This window comes from Boleophthalmus pectinirostris, unplaced genomic scaffold (assembly GCF_026225935.1).
Source record: "Boleophthalmus pectinirostris isolate CB_2022bp ecotype Guang Dong unplaced genomic scaffold, ASM2622593v1 HiC_scaffold_4, whole genome shotgun sequence".
In the NCBI taxonomy this organism is placed as follows: domain Eukaryota; kingdom Metazoa; phylum Chordata; class Actinopteri; order Gobiiformes; family Gobiidae; genus Boleophthalmus; species Boleophthalmus pectinirostris.
Window position 1 is genome coordinate 2687529 of NW_026571353.1, and position 17177 is coordinate 2704705.

The 17177-nt window shown below is 41.8% G+C and overlaps 1 protein-coding gene across 1 annotated transcript in view; it reads right to left on the reverse strand.

The window, feature by feature from the left end:
• Positions 1-16250, reverse strand: part of hip1rb (huntingtin interacting protein 1 related b) — a 72590-nt gene extending 56340 nt beyond the window's left edge. The window contains 1 exon segment of the mRNA XM_020938307.2: positions 15972-16250. Within this exon segment, the coding sequence (XP_020793966.2) occupies positions 15972-16046 (75 nt within the window). The 5' untranslated portion in view covers positions 16047-16250.
• Positions 16251-17177: the final 927 nt, after the last annotated feature.

A 17177-nucleotide genomic window follows, 5' to 3' on the forward strand; every position in this document is an offset into this window, starting at 1 on the left:
TAAAAACTCATCGTGGTGAGTAATTAGGATGCTCTGAATGCATAAGGTAAGTGAGGAAGAACTTTTTAGACCTCTGTAAATGGTTTAAAACTAACTAATTCTGTTTTTCGTGTTTTTAAGACAGTAAAAATCAAACACTGCGCCTGTGACTTCCTGTTCAGAAGTGCAGGACTAATAGGCCCCGCCTCTTCACATAACAAGCCGGCTTTTCTGTCATCTCAGTTTATCGTTACGCCACGGACACAAACACGATCCAAACGTTTTCTGCAGTGGTTCAAATGATAATTGCGCAGCTGCTGGAGAATTGTCTCATCACGCTTTACGTCTGTCAGCTGAGGAGGAGAAGGGAAGAGTGTTGGAGAAGGAGGAAGAAGACAAAGATAAACATTATTTTTAACAAGAATAAACGTGAAACATGATCCAGGAAGAAATGAATTTGGCTTTAAAATCTGAATAAACCACCCACTTACTTCAGAAATAAGTTTAATTCAGAATAATAATTTTCATTAGGAATTAAGTGTTTACATGGTCTTTTTAAAAAGGAATACAATTTTATTCAGAATAAAATTACTTTTATTCAGAATTAAATCTCTCATGTAAATGTGGCAAATGAGGGATTCTGCAACTCAATACTAACTAGTACTCCAGTGAAGTGAAGGTCTTGGGCTGCAGTTTTGTGTTATGAGTACAAACAGAGAGATTTCCAGGGACACACGTGATACAGAGCTCAGACTGGCCCATATATTCTAACAGTGTTAATATTGTGACCATACCAGTTTGTCAACGTCTGATCCTGTCAGAAGTTCAGCGGGACCGGGCCTGGTTAGGACTTGGATGGGAGACATTGGGAAAATCAGGAGCGACAGGGGGGTCAGACACAAAAACTGTCATTGTGTCCTTAGGCAAGACACTTCACCCACATTGCCTGGTATGAAAGTGGTGTGTGCATGAGTGATGGTGGTGGTTGGAGGGGCCGATGGCGCAGGGCAGCTGTGGCTACAGTAGTAGTTTACTACCACTGGGTATGAACTAAATGAATAATGAACTGTAAAGCGCTGTATAAAAGTGATGCATTATTATTATTAATATCATTTAGGGAATATAAATACAAAATTTGTTTTGTTTAGTGGTGTTGCAAAAAAAATCAAAAGAAGGATTTACACCTGCGCATGTATTTGATGTGGAAAATAATGGATAATACAGAAGATTATACATTTTTGTTGTGTTAATATAGTTCTTCCTAAAGTCAGTGCAATACAACATCCTCCCTCCTCCCTCATCCTCCCCCTTCCACCACTCCTTCCTCTCTCTCTCTACCTCAATCTGTCTCTCCTCCTTCCACCGCTCCTCCCTCTCACTCACTCACTCTCTCTTCCATCTCCCTCTCTCCTCCTTATTACTCTCTTCTCCCTCTCTTTCTCCTCACTCTGTTTCCTCTCTCTCTCTCTCTCTCTCTCTATCTCCCCTCCTCTCCTGGATATTCACTCTGGCAACGGCAGAGGTGAGGGAAATGCACCCAGAGCAAACAGTTCGCACACGCACACCCACACACCCACACACACACACCCACCGCGGTGTTTCACCTTGTACCAAGGCCACGGGGGAGAAAGAGATGAGGGGGAGAGAGGAGGGGAGAGGTGAGAGGAGGAAAGGGAATAGAGGCGACAAGAGAGGAGAGAGAGGAATGGAGAGATGAGAGAGAGGAGAGAAGGTGGGAGAGCAGACGGGAAGAGAGAAAGGGGAGAGAGGAGAGAGAGGAGGGGGAGAGGAGAGAGAGGGGAGAGAGAGAGGGAGAGGAGAAAAAGGGGGGAGAGAGGAGATAGCAGAGAAGAGAGAGGAGGGGGAGAGGAGAAGGGGACTGTGCTGCTGCGTGTGACTCAGCAGCACTTCTCACACATAATAACTAGAATAGAGGAGTAAAAACACATGAACACTGCCTCCCACACACACGCACACGCACACAAACACACACAAGTCTCCAGATCAGAACAATGGCGTCGTGACATCAGACCAACGCGCTGTACTTCAGAGCTGGGCCACAGTTTTAAACAAGACCAATTCTTGCTTCAGTTCTGGTGTTTTATCAGAAACAGGTTCAGGTTCATTGCAACATTCATCTAAAGCCGCTCACAAACAATAGAGTGTGTTGACCTCCGGCTGACAGCGGCAGTGCTGATTTCCTCCTGCTCTTTCCTTTGAGTAACTGTAACAGTCATCACAACAAAGTGCTCAGGTCAGCTACAGGTCACCACAGCGAGCAGGGACTTTGTTTCTTTTGGCAGAGCAGCATTCATGAACCCTAACACTGTTACAAAAATACACAACAAACACAAAAAGAGAATGGAGTAAGGAAAGAGCAATGGGTGGTATGAGGGGTCAGGGAAAACTTTAGACTCTATAACCCACAGTGTTCAGCTCCCAGTGTTTCCTGCAGCGCTTTATAGTTAGGGCAGCCGCCTTGAAAACAACTGCCCCCCGTCTCGACCACGTCCCTCCGAACAACGTGAATCCTCTCGGTGCCCCGGTCCTCACTTTCAGCCTGGAATCTCCGTCCCCCCCTAGTTGCACGGTTACAGAGCTCCAGTCAAATGAACCTCATGAGGCCGGCAGTTAAAGGAGGGAATTTGGAGCAGAGTTCCATATTAGGAATATTTACGCACAAAATATTAAAAATAAAAACCCCAAGATCATGTAGGTCCATGTAAATTTTTTTCTTTTGAATTTCAATTAAGAACAAAAAATTATAAAATGGGAAAACAGTTTGTTATTTCATTATTCCATTTTAGATTCAAACAAAAAAACTGATTTCGACCTCTATTTCCAATATTTAATTTAAGTGTTTATTTCAAATAAACACCAATCAAAAAAGAGGGAGAAGAGTGGAGAGTCTCTGTCTCAAGTGGAGGAGTTCAAGTATCTCGGGATCTTGTTCATGAGTGAGGGGAGGACGGAGCGTGAGATTGACAGGTGGATCTGTTCAGCGTCTGCAGTGATGCGGTCGCTGTATTGGACCGTTGTGGTGAAGAAAGAGCTGAGTCAAAAGGCGAAGCTCTCGATTTACCAATCAGTCTTCGTTCCTACTCTCACCTATGGTCATGAGCTTCTGGGTAGTGAACCGAAAGCACAAGATCCTGGATACAAGCACTCGAAATGAGTTTCCTCCGCAGGGTGTCTGGGTGCTCCCTTAGAGATAGGGTGAGGAGCTCAGTCACACTGGAGGAGCTCGGAGTAGAGCTGCTGCTCCTCCACGTCGAGAGGAGCCAGTTGAGGTGGCTCGAGCATCTGTTCTGGATGCCTCCTGGGCCCCTCCCTCGGGTGGTGTTCCGGGCATGTCCTACTGGGAGGAGGCCCCGGGGAAGACCCAGGACCATGTCTCTCAGCTGGCCTGGTCTGAGAGTCTCTGCTTAGACTGCTACCCCCATGACCCGACCTCGGATAAGCGGAAGAAGATGGATGGATTGGCCAATCAAAAAACACATGACTATTTTAATTTTGATATTTTATTTTCTCTCGTTTATTTGACCCCGGAAGTTATGCAGCGAGAAAGATTTACCTGAAAAATCTTTGAAATTTCTCCATGACAAAAGACACAAAGCAGCGATAAACTCTCCTTTGTTCAGTTGACACTGAATTTACAGGCGGCGCTGAGCAGCAGAACTTCATATAAACCAGAGAGAATAAAATATTAAAATTGAAATAGGCACAGAGAATGTTTTTTGATTGGTGTTATTTGGAATAAACTTTAAATAAAATAGTGGAACTAGAGGTCAAACTGTTTTTCCATGTTAATGTTTTTTGTTCTTAATTGAAATTCAAAAGAACAATCCAAAAGAATATTTTTTCTATATTAAATTTAACTGGATCCAGAGTCGATGGAGCCGGAAGCGCGCCCGTGCTCACTTAGCAGGTTAACTATTGTATGTCCATTTATATAAACAGTCTGTGGGGAAAACAGGGATTTTAGGAGATGTGACGCTTTGAATGTCACAGAATAAAAAGACTCAAATGTCAAATGTCGTACCTCCTGAACTGACAGCCCATGAGCAAGACACCTAAATCATCTTGTGTCAATGTGTTAATAATTCAGAGTGAAGTTGGCGCAGATTGGTCACTTAATTTCCAATGGGCACTTATAATTATAAAGTTTATCATAATGCTCTTCTGCCTTTGCCAATCTGGCCAGTGAGATGAATTCTCACAATATCTGTAGTTCACAAAAGCCAAAAAGAAACAGGGTGGCGCAGAAACGTAGCCTTCTTCAGTCTGTTGCAGCAGAAATAAAAGGAAAGGAAAGGAAGAGCTTTGTGCACATGTGAACAGGGAGGACGTCTGTGCTTTTATCTCAACTGGACGTGGATTTTCAGATTCTCTGTTGTGATGCTTCGAACAATCAGATTCAAATATTCATCATGTCATTCTGCATTTTCCCAATCGCTTTCAGTAAGAGGCATTCCCGATCATGTGCCACTGCAGGAGCGTTATTCTGGTTAGGCAGCACTTCTGAGTCAGTGTCAGTGTGTAACAGACAAACGACAAACGTGCTCCTGGAACATGTAGTTCACTGGATCACTGGAGCAGCACGTTCTGTTTGAGAGGACTGTAGGCCGGCTCTCTGTGTGTGGGTGCTACAGGTGCACACGTTCTACAGACAGGGGTCACACCCACACTTATAGGAGCCAGTCAGAATCCACCCTCGGCTCTTGTCCACGCCCCCCTCATCTCCAAAGAAGCCGCAGACAGGCCCCATAGAGCAGGAGCCGTGACGCATAACACCCACAGCTCTGTTTCCTAGAGAAGCCCACAGAGAGAAATACAAAGAGATCATGGAGGAACCCACAGAGGAGCAGAGAGAGGAGCCCACGGAGGAGCAGACAGAGGAGCAGAGAGAGGAGCCCACGGAGGAGCAGACAGAGGAGCAGAGAGAGGAGCAGAGAGAGAAGCCGAGAGAGGAGCCTACGGAGGAGCCCACGGAGGAGATAATGGAGGAACACACAGAGGAGATAATGGAGGAACACACAGAGGAGATCATGGAGGAACCCACAGAGGAACCCATGGAAGGAGCCCACAGAGGAGCAGAGAGAGGAGCCCACAGAGGAACAGACAGAGAAGTAGACAAAGGAGCTGACAGAGGAGCAGAAAGAGAAGCAGACAGAGGAGATCATGGAGGAACCCACAGAGGAGTCCGCAGGAGCCGACAGAGGAATCCGCAGAGAAACCCGCAGAGGAGCCCGCAGAGGAGCCCATGGAGGAACAGATAGAGAAGCCCACAGAGGAGCAGACAGAGGAGCAGACAGAGGAACACTTCACTTTGGGCACAATATGCTCCCACACTCAGTGCATCTCCTCCAGTATTTGGCTCACACAGAGATGAGCTTCTGCTACAACTGAGAACAAAACACGCCAAAAGCTGTCTGGAATAAACAAAGGAATCAACAATGGAACAGAAGAAGCCTGAATGTCAGACTGGAACAGTATGCAGAAGGATTTAGGGAATAAAGAAAACAGTTCTCTGGATGTGAATCGAGCGAGATTCTGACATTTCTAATAAACAACTAAACTAGGTCCTAGATCACACAAAATGGACCAACTCCAAAACACGCCATGAGAGGTTTCATCACAGTCATATTTAGTATCTCATACGCCCAGGAAAACCAAGTAACAGTTTAATTGAAAGAATAATTGCAAGAAAACAATTATATAAAAAAGTGTGTGATTTATCAATTACCAAAATACAGGTTTTCCTTTTAAAATCCAGAGCAGCAGTTCTGAGTCAGTGTCAGTGTGTAACAGACGTCTCTCAAACGTGCTCCTGCAACATGTAGTTCACTGGATCACTGGAGCAGCACATTCTGTTTGAGAGGACTGTAGGCCGGCTCTGTGTGTGTGTGCTACAGGTGCACACGTTCTACAGGCAGGGGTCACACCCACACTTACAGGAGCCAATCAGAAGCCACGCTCGGCTCTTGTCCACGCCCCCCTCGTCTCCACACAAATCACACAATTTTTTTATACAGAGGTTTTCCTTTTAAAATCCAGAGCAGCTGATATTTTTTGTAGGCCAGATTTTTCATTATTATACAATAGGGCTGGGTATCATTAAGACGTTACCGATATGACACATATCTCGATGCATAAGCCACAATACGATACATATCTCGATACAGTGCCCTTTCAGTTCGATGCAATATATTTCAAATCGATTCAATATGGTTCAATAAAAAATAAAGTCTAACTTGTGCCTGTGACAATAAAAGCATTTGTTAAAACACTTCTTGTGCAAGGTTCAAATGAAACACAAGCATTTTAATCATCAAAACAGTGAAAATGTCAAATGTGTCACTTAAACAAGTTTTCTTCCCCTTAAACAACAAAACTGCAGCTTTGTAACAAAATAATTCAGTAAAATATACTAAAAAATACTCTTGGCGATATATCAATACAGGAGCCCACAATATCGATACTGTATCATCACATCAAACGATACGATATATATCGACATTACAGTATTTTTGCACACCCCTATTATACAACAAGACTAGTCTCATTTTGTGCACTCTTCACACTAGAGCAGGCATGTCCAAACTACGGCCCGGGCTCAGACAAATTTTTCTTGGCCCTCAGACTTCCAGGTGAATTGGCCCAAATGACCTTGCATCAATTAAAAAATATTTTTTTACTGCAAGATTTTTGAAAATCTACCTTGATAAAGCTAATATTTCATATTTAGTGTGTTTTTAAGGATCTTAGCTTGAATAAAGTCTGATGGCTCATTTTAATGTGTAAAAACATGCACATATTTCAATTATTCCCTGTACTGAGCATCAGTGTACGGCCCTCGATCGGCCCTCTGCTTCGTCTGTGTTTAGATATGTGGCCCTTCATGAAAAAAGTTTGGACAGCCCTTCACTAGAGTTTCAATAAAGCCTTATCTACTTAATTTAATCTGAAACTAAATATCCACCGTCCACTAGTCCAGGAGCATCAACGTTTGAGAGAGACTGAAATCTGAATCGATAAAACATGTTTGTATAGGTCTAAACTACAGGGCTAACAATTTTTACACAGAATAAGATCGCCATGGAGACACGGGGAGGGCATCTGACACACAGGGATATTTCACAAGTCTAAACTAGAGGAATAGCAGCTTTTATTACCGTACACATATTAAGATTTGATTCTGTGCAGTGGACATTATTATACTTATATATAAATTATCCAAAGTGATTGCAAGTATATACAAATATAGATATATCCTAGATAAAAACAGTCTTTTTATTATATACAACTCGCTGGTAATGCCCGACATAACCTACGGTATTGAGATTTGGGGCAATACATATAAGACTAATACAAATCCAGTCTTTACGTTGAAAAAAAAGGCAATAAGAGCAATCACATTATCAACTTATAACGAATCAACCAATGTGTTATTTATAAACCTTCAAACTCTGAAATTTTATGATTTAGTCGACCTTTATACTAAAATCATGTTCAAAGTAAACAACAATCTTTACAGAACATGTTCAAAATCCAAAAGAGTCAATATGAGCTCAGAGGCACAGCCATATTTATCAAAAAGAAAATCAGAACAAACATTATGAAATTTTGTAAATCTGTTAAAGGAGTGGAGCTCTGGAACAACTGGACAGAAAACCTAAAATTGTGCACCAGTCTCTTTCACTTTATAAAGAGGTTTAAAGGTTTAACTCTGGACAGATACATGAATTATGAGACTTAGTTTGTGCTGTAGAACTTTGTTGTTCTGTTACTGATTTATTCGTTTCCTCTTACTGTATTTATGAAGATGAACTGGTATCAAGATGACACTCTGACAAAGGAATAAATGTAAAGGCAAAATAAGCTTAAGCTTCAGCCTGCACCTTTTGTCTGTGTATGTTAAATACAGTGTTGGGGAGTAACAGATTACATGTACTGGAGTTACGTAATCAGAGTACAAATTATGAGTAACTCTATTCGGTTACAGTTACTGTTTCAATGAGTGGTAATTAGATTACAGTTATTTTACTTCAAATAAATGGATTACATTTTGGGCTAAACCAGGACTAAAACCAGAACTAAAACCAGGACTAAACTAGGACTAAACCAGGACTAAATCAGGCCTAAACTAGGACTAAACTAGGACTAAAACCAGAACTAAACTAGGACTAAAAACACAGGATTAAACCAGGACTAAACTAGGACTAAAACCAGGACTAAACCAGGATTAAACCAGGACTAAAACCAGGACTAAAACCAGGACTAAACCAGGACTAAACTAGGACTAAAACCAGAACTAAACTAGGACTACAACCAGGACTAAACCAGGTTAAAACCAGGACTAAACTAGGACTAAACCAGGACTACAACCAGGACTAAACCAGAACTAAACTAGGACTAAACCAGGTCTAAACAGTATGACACTAACATTAGTGTGGACATAATTTAAGGCAGCAGTGATCTCATATAGAAATCATTTCTCTGTTAATAATAGCAGACAAAACGTCTCATGTTAAAACATCTTCGTTTTTACTTCTCTACAGCAAACACATGCCTCTTCAGTGAGACTTGGGCTCAACAGACAATTTGAAGAGAACAAACATGAATTTTCAGGATGTGGTTAATACATTCATGTAGTTTAAAAAAACATGACAATATCAAGTAATCCAAAGTATTCAGATTACGTTACTCACTTTAAGTAATTTAATGGATTATGTTACGAACTACATTTTGGGGTGTGTAATCTGTAATCTGTAGGGGAATACATTTTAAAAGTCACTTTCCCAACGCTGCTTAAATGACTGTCTGTGAATTAATGTCAAAATATACCTGTGACCGAAATAACTAAATAAATAAATACTTCTATCATATACTTGTGATTTCAGCCTTTCTTCACTTCCTGGCAGTTTCCCCAGTGAGTGAGCGAGTGTTTGGTTTGTGATCGGTGTTGCATCCCTGAGGTCCTCCTCCCTCTGCAGATCACCTCAGCCTGGTGCACGTAATGAAGAGCTGTGGCTGCACAGGACTCCCTGGGGACTGTTCAGTTTGTTTAGTTCCTCTCTCACACTTGTATTCGCTCACTACTCGACAACCGGATAACTGGCCCAGTGACATCACGCTGGGGGGTCTTCTACGTGTATAACTATGGTGGAATGTTCAGCAGTTGGAGACACAATGTACACATCAGCAAACACTGTCAAAGAGTTTTAAGAAGCCTGAAAATACAGCCTGAAAAAACAAAAAACAAAATGGATTTAAACAGCAGGTTTTCAGGAGCCTGTGATGAGTGCGAGCATTATGGAAGATCATTTGTTTCATCAGATTTTGAATTTTAAATGCTGTTGAAATTCTCACTTTTAATTTTTTTAATCTGAAAAAACATGTTTGAATTATTTTTTATTATGAATTTTAGTTGTGTACATTTTCAAAGTGTATAAAATTCAATATTAAAAAAATCACCTTTTAAATATTCAGCACAAATACTTTCAAATCCTCAAATTCAACAGTCAAAATTCAGAGTGTAAAATTCGCAGTGAAAAAAATTCACAGTAAAGATCCAAGATGCCAAGGCAGAAGCAATCGATCCAAAGTGATCCGATCTAACTTAGTAACAAACAGGAAATGGTGCAGTGAAGCAATCTGATTGGTCAGAATTAGCTTCATCGTAACCTCATCTCTTTGATTTGTTAAGTGTAAACCCCGCCCACAAATGAGAACAGCCAATAGGAAGCAGCCTCTGTCCTCCTCGCTCACATGATCGATTGCTTCTGCCTTGGCATCTTGGATTTTTGCTGTGTAATTTTTCACTGCGAATTTTACATTCTGAATTTCAGCTGTTGAATTTGAGGGTTTGAAAATATCTAACTAAAATTCATACAAATAATTCAAACATCTTTTTTCAGAGTTAAAAAATTCAAAGTGAGAAATTCAAAATCTGATGGAACAAATGATCTTCCATAGAGCATTCATGGTCCTGTTTATGAGTTTGATTTTCTACAAAAGGGTGATTAACTTGTACAATTCTCTTTTCACTTGTTTTAACATTTCCACACTTCAGCGGTTGCAACTTGTACAAAACGTGGCTGAAAGGTTTTTAACAGAAGTAAACAGGTGAACACACATCACACCAGTGTTATCTTCACTGCACTCGCTTCCTGTTAAGTTCCGTGTTGATTATAAAATCATGGTTTTAACTTACAGAGCTTTAAATGGACAAGGCCCCAGTACATCAATGACTTACTTCGCCCCTACACCTCAGCTCACACCCTCCAGCCCACAGGTCAGGGCCTCTTGACAGACCTGATTTAAAACACGAGGGGACATGTGCTTTCAGGCTGTGGTCCACAAATTATGGAATGCCCTGCCTCGGCCCTCCGTGAAAGCAGCTCAAAACACGGCTTTTTATACAAGCTTTTAGTTGACTGTGTAATTCCTCTGTTCTTATATATGTTCTTTATTGCACTGTAACACACTTGGTGATTTTTTATCTGTGAAAGGTGCTATATAAATAAAAGCTTATTTACTTACTTACTAATGCTAGATAGTATCGTGTGTCTCTGTTTTTTTTGGGAAGGACTTGTTTAACTTCACAAACCAGCTCACCTGTTGTAGTTCCAACTAAGTCACCTCTTTTAAGTCAAATTATGTTAAATTACTGTATTTTCCGGGTTATTAGACGTGCTTAAGCCTCCAAACCCATCAAAAAACCACCGCGCCCCACAATCCAGAGCACCCTACACACAAATCCACTCGGGTGTCCCAGCACAACTTCAGTAAACTACCATATTTTCTGCACTATTAGGAGCTCTGGATTATAAGGCGCACTGTCAAAGAATGGTCTATTTTTGAACTTTTTTTCACAAATAAACCACACCGGACTTTAAAGGAAACACAACAGTGTGATGGGTGAGTGGTTTTGTTTGTTTGTGGCGTTCACGGTGACTCTGGGCTTTGTTCAGTTGTGGCGTGTAGGGAGGGTGCTGTCTGGGACCAACGGATTGTCAGCGTGATCGCAGTGACTCAGTTGTTCAGTTGTGTCTAGAAGTGGCACATTGCACTCGCTTTTTCGGTTCGTTCCTTCGTTCCGTTCCTCGTCGGCGTGGAGTGATGAGTGTGACTGTGGGTGTGTTTCGCTGTGCGGTCGCTGTCTGCTCCGTGTGTGTTTGTGTGTTCTGCAGGTGGTGCGGCTTTGTAGTTTACTAAAGTCGTGCTGGGACACCCAAGTGGATTTGTGTATAAGGCGCTCTGGATTGTGGGTCGTGCAGTCGTTTTTTGATACAGTTAGAGGCTTAAGAGCGTATTTAATAGCCCGGAAAATACAGTACAAAGCCGCACCACCCGCAAACACACACGGAGCAGACAGCGACCGCACAGCGAAACACACCCACAGACACACTCATCACTCCACGCTGACGAGGAACGGAATGGAGGAACGAACCGAAAAAGCGAGTGCAATGTGAACAACTGAGTCACTGCGAACACGCCGACAATCCGTTGGTCCCAGACAGCACCCTCCCTACACACCACTACTGAACAAAGCCCAGAGTCACCGTGAACGCCACAAACAAACAAAACCACTCACCCATCACACTGTTGGGTTTCCTTTATAGTCCGGTGCGGTTTATTCATGAAAAAAGTTTGAAAATAGGCCATTCTATAACAGTGTGCCTTATAATCCAGAGCGCCTAATAGCCCGGGAAATACGGTAAATCTTCTTCTGACAGAGCAGTGCCTACAGTTATCATCATACACCCAGTGAATGTTGATGACGTCAGCTGCAAAGTATCAATTTAAACTGATGTAACGAAATACGTGTAAGCCCATGACTGAGGTGTTGTGAATCGAACCTCAAAGATCCCAACAACATATCAGGAGAAGCACGTAACATAAGTCGGATATACATTAGGCACAGACTAGGAGAGGCATTCAACTACACGAGGTAAGAAACAGACAGGAAAATATTAGTCACGTGTTCAAATGTTTACTCACTCATTTTAGATCAGTACTAAAAAGTGAATACATGCCCAAAAATCAAATGCTAAATGTAAATGAGATGTCTCTTTCTATCCATTAATGCCTAAAGTGTGCTTGTATAACAGCTAAATTACTAGATGCACCTGAACATCTCGTAGCCCCCCATTCACACCTGTTGGTTTTTTGCTTTGCCGTACAGGGATAAGAGAGGTTTGAGGTTTTGGGATAAAGATGATTTGAATGTGGTTGGTTGCACTCTCACAGTGTTCTGCGCATGTAAACACAGTTCATGACGTCCAAGGGGTGTGCTCCAGCTGAACTACACAAACACAACGCAATTTATCTCTGCCGTAGAATGAATCACTACACAAATAATACTCACAACCTATCAGCAGCACTCTCCCTATGCTTCCTTACTTATGTAATTAGACTGGGAAAGTACACTGCTAAAAGAGAAATGAAATTCAAATAGTCTAAAAAGTGACTGGTTTAGTTTTTTCATGGCCAATGTTGATAATGTTCACAATCCAGAGAAAATGTTAATCGGTCTAGCTCTTATTTTAACATTTTAAAAAAGAATAGTATTGAGGTTGTACTTTTCTTGACTATAAAGATTGTGTTTATAGACAGTTTTGAGATGTATGAAGGTTAGAGAGACTGATGAGCCCAGAAGTGTTAAAGGATGGCTCTGTTTTCTTACAGGGACAATGAAGAATGTGAGGTCCATTTCATCAGCAGCATGCAGCAAGTCCAGTTCTGATGGGTATCGGAATTGTTATGAGGATACTGGGTGAGGGGGTAGGCAGGTAGGGATGGGTGATATGCCAAAAAATATATATCACAGTTTCCTTGGACCACAATCGATTTGATCACATTGATTCATGTCAATTTAATGTCTGACTATAAGAGGTAACTATAATCATGTGCTTCTTCTGAAAATTCACATCTCACTGTGATTGGTTCAGTCACATTACTCATTGCTGATGCAGACTAATACAAAACACTGTGGGCTGGGAAAAGTCTATTTGAACATAGAGCTGCATTCAAGCTGTATTAGTCAATCACAAAACAAAGATTTAAGCAGAATAGCCGATGGTAACAGGAATGTAATCACTAATTGATTTCATCACCGTATCGTCCAGCCCTATGTGTCAGAAATAAAGCTGTGGGGGCAGACAGAGATTCTAGAATGTAGCAATCAGGCTGTTCATCTTTGTTGTCCTGTGACAATCACTGAAAGAGACATGATAGTCAAACTGAAAGTGTGTGTGCCAAAGACAAAAGAATGCTCAGCAGAGAAAAGCTGGTCAAGCAGGAAGAACGAGCTGAGCGCCGCACAGGACACAGGCCCACAGGGCACTGCCTGGTCATGGTGACAACTCTGCAAATATGTCTCCATACAGCAGCCATCTTTAACCTTCCAACATGGCTGACTACACTTACAAGTATCTGACCCCCAGCCCAAAACACCCAACACCCAAAAGGACGTGTGCTTAAAATACGCTTCCTTCTAGAAAACAACAGAAGCATGTCAAATACCTCAGTCTAGTGCTTGCAGTTTAATTCTGTACAGTCTCATTTACATACAGAGCAAGATGGAGAAGTGGTTCAAAAAGATGTTACCCTTGAATGTCTCCAGATCTAAACCAGGTCTATACCAGCACTATTAGAGGTCTAAATGATGGCTAAACAAGGTCTAAAATATAACTATACTCCTGCCACAGTAGTCTAAGATATTACCTACAGGAGGGCAAACAATCCGGAAAAAACACATTCTAATTTAGACACCAGGAGCTGTCCCTGTGCTGTTCTGTTACTCAGCGTCTTCATGAAGTAATATGAGAAATGAAGTTTAACCTTGTCAATGTCCGTGTGAGGACAGCGGACGCACTGAGGACAGGATCAGTTCCTCTGGGCTAAGGCTTTTTACTGATGTCTTTTTGTCTGTCCTGACAATCAGCAACTACATACTACATACTACATACTACAACTATGGAAGTGCTATGTCAGCTGTTCAAAACATCTGGCAGTTTTGCAGCTTACAATATCCCAACTAAAGTTACAGGACTTGGGGGTAACTGAGCTCTGAGCAGGGGGTAGGTATTTGGAATGGTTTTCATGTTTTAGAGGGAAGTTTTTGTATTTTAAAAAGCTCTTTGCACTAAATTTAAATGTTTTGTTGGACATTGGACATCCGTATTACAAAAATATATAACAAATGACAATATACAGCAAATCTACAGCAAAAAAGTCTTCTCTCATACTCATAGGCAAGTACTTTTTTCCTGAGGGCTGTTACTTTCTTCAAACTGCCCAGACACTGGATATGATGACTATACCTGTTGAGCTGCACTGAGACTTTTGTTTGAACAGTCATCAGTAATTATGTATTAAAAATTAAGAATATATAGCTTACTTCAGCGCCACACTTCTAAGCCTAGATAATCCAGACGAGTAGCATTTGTACCTGCTTGGCTTTCCCCACTCCATCATAGTTTTAAAGGGCCCATATTACTGGTACTCTACTTTCTGATCTCTATAATGTTGTTTCCTCACATACTTGGGAGTTATGTCTTGTTTCATTCAAACATGGTTAACACACAAACCCTGCACACTTTGGCTGAGTTCTTCTCTCAAACTGTAAACACTGTTCCACCTTGTGATGTCATGTGGTAATACAGGAAGTGCTTCACTGTGTTTTTAAAGGTAGCTGTTATCTCGAAAACTACCACTGCATGACGTCAACAAGTTAACAGTTAACAGATGTGTTTTATCTTTAGTTCAGTAGAGATAGACAATTCCCGGGCTGAAATGATCCAAATGATTCTAGTGTGTCTAGTTTAAAAACACAGTGGGGCACTTCCTGTGTTACCACATGACATCACAAGGTGGAGCAGGGTGCTTTCTGTTTGAGAAACTGGGTTAAACATGTGTGAATGTGACAAAACACAACACCAGGTCAGTTTGTGAGGAAACAACGTTAAAACACAGATCAGAAAACAGGGTCATCTGGGCCCTTTAACACACAAGAAGCACAAAGACTTCTCTGGCAGTGAACAGGTAGCAATGTTTCCCATCAATACAACCAACTGTGATGGTCCCCATAGTCTAAAATCAACTGCACTATACAGGGTGTCCCAAATATGACAACATAATTTCGCAGGCCAATAATTTGGGCAATTCTTGTTGAAATAACCACACATTTTCACAGAATGTATAGAAACAGATCAAGATTTAATATTTAATGCTTTATTTTTGTTCTGTTTTCAGGTTGAGCCGTTCACTCCCAAACAGAAGTCATTTTGTGTCTTAGAATCTGCTGCACACACTCACCCAACACTGTGCAGCTTCAATGCAACATTTGGAAAAACTTCAACAAAACAAATTTGGACTTGGTACCAAAAATGTAAAGAGGAAGGATCTTATGCAGGGCTAAAAGATCTGGTACCAACAACATCATCGAGCTGGACTTAGTAGTTTTTAAGATAATTTCTTTTAAAATGATGTAAAAACACCCTCGTGTACTGGGATTACAAAACTGGCCTTTTTTTTTTTTTTTGCTCATTCTATTATTCTAAACTTATAAAAAAAAAAACACAGAAACGACGTGTAATATGGATAGGTGTCAAATAATTAAAATGTGCGCCATATCGAGTAGAATGCACGGACTTGTAATGTTATTTAAAGCTATTTTTACCTTTATTTATATATATTTTTTAACACAAATGCTAAAGAACCACCGCTAGCAAGTGCTCTTCTGACAGCGCCGCGAGCACGAGCCTCTCCTCCGCCTCGTGCGCGGTGAGCTCGAGGACTGACCGCGTTGCCAGATTCGGATCATTTTTTAATCATCCCGGACACTAAGTTCAACCGTAGTGTGCGCGGTGGGACCGGGGCCAACGGGGCCGACATCGGCAGGTCTACATGTGCCCAATGCTGGCCAAAACACCCGAAAAGAACCGCGCCGGAGCAGTGAAGCGGTGACATCCTTATCCGTTTACCTGCTGCTTGTCAAAGTGATCCCGCTCAGCTCCCAGGCTATGCTCGCTCCTCCGGCTTCTCACCCAGGTGTTCATCCTTCAGCGCTTTATTCGGATTATTTACAGCGATCAAGAAAAAAAAATAAAACAACCAGTATCATCCAACGTCTTATAATAAATTCAGTAGACGTCCAAGTGTCCGTGTTTTCCGCCGTGTCCGTGTCAAACGCCAGACCGCCAGTGGCATCGCTCGTTCGGCTTCATTCCTCCTGATGAACCGTGGCTCGGGGGAAGCTAAACTCCGAGGAGCAGCAGCCGGCGGGCGGGCGGACGGACGGGGCGGGACGGTCCTCCCCCAAGGTGGAGAGAAGGAGGAAGCGGCAGAACGTCCTCTCCCACCCCTCTCACATGTCACAGCGCAGGTATCGCAACAACCGCATCACTTTATGATCCGACAGTGTTTCGTATATGAGTTTAGCGGAGCCGCAGTGGAGGCAGTGCCGTGTCTCCTGCACATGGACAGTGGACAGTCTCTGCAGATGGACAGTCTGCAGATGGCAGTGGTGACGTCAGCTCCATTGGAGAGCACAGAGGGATTATTTGTTGCAGTTGGACATAATCCCTCTGAGATTATATCTGCCTTTTACTTTTTCACACAAACTCTGATGGAAGTCTAGTGGATATGGGAGTCAGTCAGTTTTCCATAGGCAAAATCTTCACTATGTTGTTACAGTATTAGTTACAGAATACTGCATATCTGCATTCACATGTATTTTGTAACGTATTCTGATACATGTTCCAGTCAGAGTGCTGTATTCTGAATATGGTTCCACTGAGTTGCATTTAAATTGAGGTGTAAAACAACACAGGATTTAAACAGCTTTGTTTTAGTAATGCATTTCCTATCACAAATGAGAGAGAAAAAAATCACACATACACACAGTGCAAGAACAGTCCTTTCTATGTTTCTCACTGATTCTGTGCAGTTTGAACTGAAATAGTGTGATGTAAGAGTACAACGTATCCCTTAGATTTTAGGAAAGTAACCACCAAATGAAAGAATAACTCCACCAGAATCTTTCTACATGTATTTGTGCACATTGGCACAAACAGGAGCTTCAAGATAGATAGATACTGAATTAATCCCAAAGGAAAGTTTAAATTCCAGTCCAGTTTTAAAATACAGAATGTTGAAAGTGGCTGAAGGATAAAAATATGACCAGAGCA